This window comes from Penaeus vannamei, chromosome 8 (genome assembly GCF_042767895.1).
Source record: "Penaeus vannamei isolate JL-2024 chromosome 8, ASM4276789v1, whole genome shotgun sequence".
NCBI lineage: Eukaryota > Metazoa > Arthropoda > Malacostraca > Decapoda > Penaeidae > Penaeus > Penaeus vannamei.
In genome coordinates this window covers 34,274,095-34,284,094 of record NC_091556.1, presented here as the reverse complement: position 1 = coordinate 34,284,094, position 10,000 = coordinate 34,274,095, and the positions used below count along the sequence as shown (strand labels likewise).

At 35.8% G+C, this 10,000-nt stretch overlaps 1 protein-coding gene across 3 annotated transcripts in view; it reads right to left on the bottom strand.

Moving 5' to 3' along the window:
- The window catches only part of SH3PX1 (sorting nexin 33-like protein SH3PX1), a 26,621-nt gene extending 17,060 nt beyond the window's left edge, over positions 1 to 9,561 (bottom strand). Inside the window, exons 1-3 of one of the 3 annotated variants that reach the window (XM_070124593.1) lie at positions 9,408 to 9,561; positions 2,326 to 2,487; positions 290 to 493 (exon numbers count right to left, since the gene is read on the bottom strand). In XM_070124593.1, the coding sequence (XP_069980694.1) occupies positions 290 to 493; positions 2,326 to 2,487; positions 9,408 to 9,422 (381 nt within the window). In that variant the 5' untranslated portion in view covers positions 9,423 to 9,561. Of the gene's footprint in view, positions 1 to 289; positions 494 to 2,325; positions 2,488 to 9,193; positions 9,383 to 9,407 lie in introns of those variants that run through there. The other 2 variants (XM_070124595.1, XM_070124592.1) reach the window with 2 other exon arrangements.
- Positions 9,562 to 10,000: the final 439 nt, after the last annotated feature.

Genomic DNA, 10,000 nt, shown 5'->3' with positions numbered 1-10,000 from the left:
GTATGTATGTATGTATGTATGTATATGTATGTAAATGTGTATATATGAGGGGAGGGGAGGGGAGGGGAGGGGAGGGGAGGAGAGAGAGAGAGAGTGAGAGAGAGAGAGAAAGAGAGAGAGAGAGAGAGAGAGAGAGAGAGAGAGAGAGAGAGAGAGAGAGAGAGAGAGAGAGAGAGAGAGAGAGAGAGAGAGAGAGAGAGGGGGGGGGGGGGTAGTAGATGATGTAAACACAAATACACACATGTACAAGCATAGAAATAAATACTAACAATCACATGAATAAGCCTACCTGTTGTGACACAGGTCTTTTTTGAGTCTCCGCATTGTAACCAACATTAGAAGCTGTGTTTGCATTCCAGCCTACGCCTTCGCCTCCACCTCCACCTCCAGTTCCAGCACCAACGTTAGACCAATTGTCTGCCCATTCACCTGTGTTTGCATACTCTGTTGGCAGTGGTGGTGGAGGCATGGAAGGAGGTGCAGTTGTCACCTCCTGAAATGAGATGGGAAAGAAATTACGCAGTCATAATAAGGATATCAATATTCACATATCTAAAAACCGTCTAGCCTGAGGTCGTATCAACTGACTTATTGCAATCATGAAAATCTGAAAAGTTTCCACAGTCTAATTTTCTGGAGAATTCATGGGAATGTATGAAAGGCATAACAAAATAACAATTTAACTGGAGTAGTGCAACTGATGGATATATCTTTTACATACTGTTACACTGTGAATTTATTTTCATTCTATTATCTATCCTTCTTTTATGTTTTTGGGGACTGACTGAATTTCATCATAAAGAAAATAATTCTTGTAGTATGTACAATAAGTACTGTTATTTACTTGGTTTGCATGGGATATTTCTTTTGGCCTAACTAGGTTTAGCTGGACATGTTTCGATTACTCTCATAGCTTAATCAAAAACTTTATGCAAATTAAATGATGGTTGTTTCTGCACATCACAGCATGAGCAAAAAGGCTTAAGGGGACTGCCTGAACGAGTAAATTTTTTTGGATCAAATTGAGTTAGCTAGCGTATAGTATAGGCACATGGATGAGGAAACTACCAAACGAGTATGAAAGCCCTGCTATGGTTAGTTTCTGGACAGCGAACACAAGACCCGCTAAACACCTGGGCAGGTACGCTGCTAATGAGTGCCCAGGTACACCTATGTGGATTTTTGCTTATTGCAATTGTGCATGACATTGCCCGTAGATATGAGTTTGTGAATGTTCGAGGAACAATTTTATACCAGTATCAGATAAATACTATGTCACAGTAATTTATGATGAAATACTTTTTGAAATTTACCTAAAGTTTTGTGTACCTTTACACATAAAAATATATCTCCATCGAGACTCCCTGGTAATATGTTATAGCTTACAAAGTGATCTGTATGTACACCGAGTACGATGCACTAATGTTTGAAAATAGCTGTATAAGTACGGATTAAAATATTTCTGATAGACTTCGCTAAACGGTCAGTACAATACAGCATTGGTAAATTTGATTTGATTTGAAATTGGTCGTTAGCACTGTAAAAGGCAATTCAAAACAAAGGGTACCTAAAAGTCGGAAATTTGAACTTCAGAGATATAAGCGAGATACCGATTATTTCATACTGAAGATGATAGTACACTGTAATACCTACTCTGAAATAAAAATTATATGGAATTTTTAATTCGTTTGTGTGCACAGTCTTAGTCTAGTGTTGTAAAAGCTATGGCATCTGTTTCGTGCATTTCCAATAAAAATTATGTTTAGACGTTACCGTAGGTCTTAGGTACAATAAATTTGCAAATATCCAACCACATCTAAGCATCTGCATGATTTTAAGCACTTCTTAGTAAATATGATGGGTGCAAATGGCTAATCAACAACTCTACACTCATTTCCCTTTGCAATCTGTTAATAATGATAATTATCAAAAATTATAAACATCCAGTGATCCCCCCACCCCCCAGGCTAGGATAGATCTAACACAAGAATTTTTTGTGGATTGTTCAGGAAAAAAAAATGTGGGTGTGATGATGTACTGTAGAAGAAGAAGAAGAAAAAAAAAAAATCAATTTTTAAAAACTTTTTTGGGGGTGAGAGGTCAAAATCATAAGTGAAACCAAGCGCAATTCTATACTCTATATTATGTAAAAAGAATGAATGAGTTATCTCCAACCGATTTTTTTTTTGATGATGAAATGAGTATGGAAAGGTGGTCAATTCCCCAGGATGGTCCCCTCAAGCCACTCTCAAAAGCTAAACAAAATATCTTAACAGTCCCCACAATGCAAAGATGCATAAGAGACCAAATGACGTTGGGACTTACCTCCACATATGCTGCAGGGAAGAGTCCAGTTTGTCCCTGAGAATTGGTACCTTCCCACCATCCTTCCCCCACATCCTGCCGTAAAACTGCAAGGATTTCCCCCTCCTTGATACTGAGTTCTCCTGTGCCAGGCTGTGCATCAAAGTCGTACAAAGCCCGTGCCTGTATTGGAAAATGAATTATTAGGTACATGACAGAGCTGCACAAACATTTCCGAAGGGATTTTACAAGCTATTGTGATGATACAAGCTAAATGTCTTCTCTACTTCTTATGCATATACTTTTATGCCTATGTGTTTGTGTTACTCACACACATACACTTGTGATAATACAAGGAGCCTACATGCACCAATTTCACCAATAATTATGACCCATAAAACTAAACACACATTCACACATAAAAATGCATATAACATTATCTTTAAAAAATATCTTTTGACTTTAAAGACAATAAATAAACAATTAAGTAAATAAATCATACAGAAATTAGATAAATAAAGACAAAAGAATGACACAATGGATAAAAACAGCAATTAAAATACTAAAAACACCCATAACATTTCCTAATTCCTTCATGTGTAAGGCTAAGAGTGAGGACAAGCTAGGCCTATGGATAAGGGAACATAGGGAATCTCCTGAAAGAGGAACTAATCTCTTGGGAGAACTGAAGGGAGTTACTTGAATAAGGTTTAAACACCTCACTCACCACATATAACAAAGGCTCAGCTTAGCTGGTTCATCACAGTCAATGGTCATCTGTCAAGAGCAATTCATGGATACTAAGCTTATTTCATCAATCAAGGTTCAGTCACATGAGCATTTTCATCACCAACAAATCTTGTAATGCTGGTCACACAGTGATAAAACCATCACCCAAAGGCATAATTTCTGTGAGCAAACATGGTGAGCACTACTAGAGGACAGCTAGTTCATTGCCAAACTGCACTGCCCACTATTTCACAAATATGCCACAAAAAGAGAAGAGGCAGATGTGGGTGCACTATGGGTTAGCAAGAAGTTGTAAATAAAGATGGTGGTGCATCCATAGTCAAATTAAGTTTGGTACATGGAAAATCACTCTAAAAATAATTAATATTGCTTTGTATTTAACATACAAAATTATTAAATGTTTTGCAATGGATGTGATTGGTAATATTAAAAATGTACACCCAATAAATATGTTTTGTTACAGTACAGTTCCTCTGTTGTTTGTTTGCATACTCATATCTGAACAATGCTCATCATGCGCTAAAAAACAGTCCATGGATATGGGTATCCTTGGGCAAACAAGGAGTCCGCACCTGTTATACGGCATTTGTTGTTGATAAAACACTTGTGTGACCACCCCTTTCCATAGCTAATCACAGTTATGTACAATAATGCAATTATTATGACAGTTACAACTGAGACCTGTATGATTTAATCCATAAAAAAATCAAACATATGATCTGAAAGACACTAATGAGGGACTTAGAACATTTCTTTTGCAAGAAAAGACTGCTAAAAAATTCAATTCAGCTCCTTGTTTTTACACATGATTTGCATTTACATGATCAGTTACTGAGTAAAGTAGAAAGCACTACACTTTAAAATATCAAACATATTAAACTTGGTAAAAATTCAAGTAGAAGATTTATGGGAAAAAAAAAAAAAAAAAAAAATCTGCTACAAGTGACTAACTGCAACATAGCCATATCTTCAGTCATTTTGTGATTAACACCAGAGACAGTCTTCTTATAATGGGTACTCTAGTTCACAGTTAACCATTTCCGGAAAAAAAGATGAAGCTACTCTGACAGACAGAAAGAAAGACTGAAGAAAGATTTAGAAGCACATTAAAAAAAACAAAAAAAAGAGAGAGAAAAAAACACACAAGTTCAAAATCACGTAATCCCTTATATTGCCTTTGTTCAGTGTATTATGAATTCTCTACAAACTATTTTTGAAGAAATGAAAAACTATTCTCCCTTATTTACTATTTTCAATCAATTTAGTATGCACACCCATCCTGTCTCCCCGCTTTGATACAAATTGCTTATTAAGGGTTTAAATTTCTGGGCCTTACCTATCCATCGGAACAAAGTGATTACAAAATATGCCTATCCTTAGCTTCTGGCTAAGAGGTGTTCGAAAATGTCACTTTTTCTTACATTTTTCTCTGCTGTATCCAAATATATAGAAATAAAAGCTCACCATATACAGGGCATATTAGTAGATTTTTATATTTATTTTGAGCATAAAAAATTTTATTGTTAATTTTGTTTTTGTGAAGCAGTTTTTTTTCTCATGTGCATCCTAATTGGCAACTTTACTCTATACGGGTAATAGAAAGTGAGAGGAATCCATCAATAACACTAATGTGATCACTGATGCAAAGGTATTCTGAATATGCACCCCATTACTAATATCATTAGTATTACTATTACCATTATTGACTATGCTATTAGCAATAAAAAGCAAAACCTTTCGTTTCAAAAATTAAAGGAATAAGGTAAAAAGGCAAGATTAGGTAGGCTTATTAATTGACACCTTGATGACTAAGTAACAATGATGCAATTTACGTGTAGCTGAACAAAATGAATAAATTATAATCAGTATGGATAGGGCATACATAAACATACCCTCCTGGCATCGACAGGTTAAGTTTCACATTCTACTCTTAATTATTTCTAGAGCACTGCTTATTGTAACTGCCAAGGCAAATGAAAACAGTTGGAAACTTCAAAGTAAATTCACAACTAACAAAGCATATGCATGAATTTTAAACATGGGAGTAATGTGAACGTCTTCTCTGTCGTAAGGTTCTAAAGGTTAAATATCTAAAGGAAGGGGTTTTGGTCACCTGAATGTGAAAAACTCAACTCCCATTATTCAAAAAAAGATGCAATACACACAGGCATTCATGAAAAAAGTCAAATAGCCCTTACACATAATTTTATAGTGAATGTCAGAGGTTTTCCAATGATGATAATTACTGTTACTTCTATTACTTGGGATTTTAAGTCACTCCATGTCCTGTACTGCATGACAAAGTGGGTCTATGTCATGCTCATATATTTCTAGGCAAACTATGTAAACAAAATAGAGCAGCAATCTACAGGATCCACTATAGTAAAGAGTAATATTATTCACCTGTACAGGGAGTTATTATGGAGTATGAGGCTCACTACTGAGAAAAGAAATTTACTTGAAATAGATCCTAAATAAAAGACTGCATCTGATAAGATTGATGTTAAAGGTTATATTCCAGTCTTTGTTTCCAATCCAATGAGCATACTTATATCATTCTTTTCCTCAGTGAGCCTCCATCACACATTAAACTGCAAATAAATTTCTGCATAATTAACCCACTCTGGCTTCTAAACAAACTCTGGATGTCAGGAGCCACTTGCATGCAAAACTTGGAGAAACTGCTAGTCCACACTTAAAAGAATGACATAGGTTAAAGGGAGAGAGAGAAAAAAAGTAATTACTTGTCTCAACAGGAACCTAATATCAGAAGCCATTATATGTATGGCCAGCTAATAGTTCATGAACATCAAGCAACACTCATTTTCTTAGATCTGATTATTCCATCTTAAGAACCTTAGTCCTGGTATCTATCATAAATAAACACAATATGCCAAACTGAAAACAGTGATAAGCCAAAGTTTCATACACATTCTTCAACCAATATTTATATATAAATCTAATTATGCTTCTATTACAGAGAAATGTCTGCTACATCTACATTACTACAAATTACATTATTGTTAAATTTGCAGTTCTATGTACTAATTATGCATCTTTTCCTTAAGTAATCAATAATATCATTTTGTGGATTTTTTTTTACATCTGCCAATGAACTGTTTCTATTTCAATAGTTACAGTTCCAGTTTTTTGTTTCATTTAACAAAGCACTGATGACAATTATAATCACACCATGAATCCATCTCCCAGTAGTAAGGATGATAATCAGCCAAGCACAGAGCAGTGCATGCTGATGTACCCTGGCCTTACCAAACTTTACACTATACATTACCCCACATAAACGGGTAAATGCTTCTATACGGCTCCCATAAGTTTTCACATCTCCTGTTTCTCCTTGCAATAAGAAACTTGTAGACTTTCCTGATGATTCACCATCAAACGTCTCTAAAATAAACATGCTTTTCCCATTCATTTACTTACTGGTTACAACTAACTGTCCACAATAGGACTCTGTAGAGACATTAAATAAATATAAATATAAACAATACTGCCTCATATAAAAATTGGAGACACTCACTGGTATATAAATTATCATGCACAAGTGAGATATCAATGGTACAAGCAGGTATCCAAACATCTACCAGCAGTGACTTGAGCAATTACTATAAACCCAATGGTTTTGGGAAATCACCCAATTTCTGTTGTGTTTATTTATGTATTTTGTTTGCACATAGATGGTTCTACTAGTGCTCAGCCATCAAGGAGCCAATTTCTTAGCCTAAGTGTTCTCACCTCATTTCCCCTTTACTTGATTTATTATTATTTTTTTTTTTTTTTAATGCTATAAATATTGATAATGTCAAGTGTTATTGACATTATGCTTATTATAATGTTCTTAACAATAACAATGGCAACAAAATTTTAAAAAGAATCTTCCCAAAAATCAAGGTAAAGAATAAGCATGTAAGACAGGTTAAATTAATAATAGACACATTTTAATTGAGCACTTATGGAGCTATCTATGTGTAAAGACAATCAATAAACAAATAACCACAGTGGACATGGCATGTGTTCTTGCCAATCTGGCAACAATGGGTTAAAAGGTCCAATAATCTCCACCACTTACATTCTAACAAAGCATAGCTTGTTGGCCCCCACAATATCTTAACCCACATGATCTGGGGGACTTGACAGTCACATGAAAAACTTTGGCTGAGGGTTGGGTCTGGGAATATACAGTTGTGGAAAAATTTGGCAGAGACCACAGATGGACAATCACAAAAAAATGTGGCTAAAGACTGGAGTGATGGAAATGACATGTCATGAGTGCACAAAGCTCTTGGAGGATGGACTTACTGGGCAGTAAGAAGGGTTTTTTGCAAAATTGTACCATCAGTGAGCAGTGGCAGAAAGTGCTAGTTCTAGAAAGGACATTATTTTGATGCCCAGGATCCTATTCCTGCCCACTATGACCAGCAGTGCAGATATCAAATAATACAAAATGTTTAAATAATATCCAAGAAACAAAGTTACTTAATGATATTGTTATTGCACACAATTGTAGATTTCCTGGAGATAATAAGTAGTCTGCTCAGTGAGAACAACTTACTACTTTCATGATACTGCCATGACCACTGGTCCTAGGTGTGTTACTGAGAATTGAATAAAAAAACATGCTGACAATTTTTGCTGTTACCACTGCACAGAGTTATATACTATGTAGTAAGATAATATGGAGTCTGCTCAATGAAAACAATATATCATCCTGATATAGCATTACAAATGATAAACACAAAACTTGGAAAAATTGCTTTTGCATAAAAAGAGGTAACATTGCAAAATGGAGGCAGTAAGTCTTGATACCACGAGTGTTCATGAAGATTGAACCAACAAGCCACACACCCAGGAGAGTTGCCACTCGCCTAAGCCTGATGCTTGGATTTTAGTCCAGGTGCATGGCACCTAAATCAAATGAGTTAAAAGCATTTTATACAGGGTTTTTTTTTAAATGCTTCTGCGGTACATTTTTTTTAAATCTTAAAAGCTTTGACATTCATATTCAGAGACTTATTATAGAGATTTTTAAAAAGCCGGAAAACTGAAGTGAATAAACACAAAGATACTGCATGCCATCACACATGCAATCTTACCAAGGTGTGCAAAATGTCGCACAGTCTATTATCATGAAGACCGCAAAGTCCATAGCCAAGGACAGAGCCCCATCAAGGAAAACAGTAATCAGATGGGTGTCCAGGGGCACAGCCTCCTGGTTAGGGAAGGTTTTTTTTTTATATATTGATGTTGTAGATTCCCAAGAATGCCTCCAAAGTTGTTGGCAGGAGTAACAAGGACTTTGACTTTGTGGGATGCAGTCACTTCATAAACAATTACCATTCTGTCCTTTCATTTCTTTATTTTCTTCTCATTTCTTTCTTTTTTGCATCAAATTTCCTTGAAATATTTTTACCATAAAAAAAATCTAAACTCAATATTACCAAATTTAGTGATTTTTTTGGTCTTTGCTAAAAAACAAAGCATGGAAATTGAGATAATAACAAATCTGCATATTTTTTCTCCACTTAAAAGGAAACTAGAACACACTCCCAACACTACTAAATCATCACTTTTGCTATATTTAGTGCATTACAATTACAAGTAAAATCAGTTCAACACTATCTAGTCCTAAACTATTATACTACTGTACAGCATTGCATAAATAACCACACAATGTCAGTCCATTCAATAATACATGTAGATGCAAAACATGTTAAAACAATTGACAATGTTTATGCTGTATCTTCCCCATGGACTTCCATGATCTTGATCTACCTGGGCTACCGTGACATTAACAGTACATTCTTTTTTCCTACAATGTGCTCCTCGAAAGTGCCAGGCTTAAGCACGAGTTCTCAATTTCCTTTAGATGTCACACTCTTGCATTTGAACTGTTCTCGGTTTTCAGATGGTCTCTGATGCGGCTCACGTCACTCAAAGACGTCATTGTTAGAGCAAAGTGCATAGAGTTTCATCGAAGACGTTGAGTGTCATGCTAGAGTGACAAAAGCGGGGAAAATCACTAAGTGTTGGTGAAATGGCGGAATTTGTTGAGGAATCATTTCAAATACAAATGGAACTAATCTGCTGACATTTAAAATAAAACAAACTTTGTTCGACTTACCGTCACATCACTGACACTTGCCTTGGTGGCAGTTTCATCCCCTGGATTTAAAATTTCTAATTCATTTGCCATTATTCTGTCAATTCGGTTCGCACAATTGGTTTTCAATACATCTAGTGGTTAACACTATACTTAAAGACTATCCCCAGATGTCGCTTAGACCATTTGTTTGTACGAGTACATAGTAAAAGGAGAGATAGGGAGATCAACCCACCTGAACGTTCGCCATGTTTACTGTTTTGTCAGAGTGACGTCATGTCCGCAGCTCTCAAGGGACCGCGGGGTTATCGAAGGTCTGATGGAACAAATAATATTTCTCGTATTGATTACAAAAAGAAGCTTATCTCAGAAGCGATTTTGATTGGGATATTTTGTAATGGTTCTTTTTCATAAACACGGTATTTCGGATTATATGAAGTGAACAATATGCCTATATGCACTGTACTCCATAAAGTGAATTGAGTAATCAGAAGTATGAGTGAACGGGTTGTCTGGAGTGAGCGTGAGTCATGAGCATTACCACATACTATAAGAGTTGATCATCACTAAATACCAAGTATCACTACCAAGGAAGAATGCATGTGACTCTTATGCCGCCGATACGGACATGCAGCAGGATTTTCAACCCTGCAGCTTTGTCAAAATGCATTGCAAGATCTGTAAAGCAATGTATTGAATAAAAAGATATTTTCCCATTCCTTATATTTATGAGGCTCAAGCATCAGTCATAACTAGCCAAATGTTTGAACTAGTTCTATAATCAGCTAAAATCAGGGACGCTGGCACTTGACAGCTCTTGCACTTGCC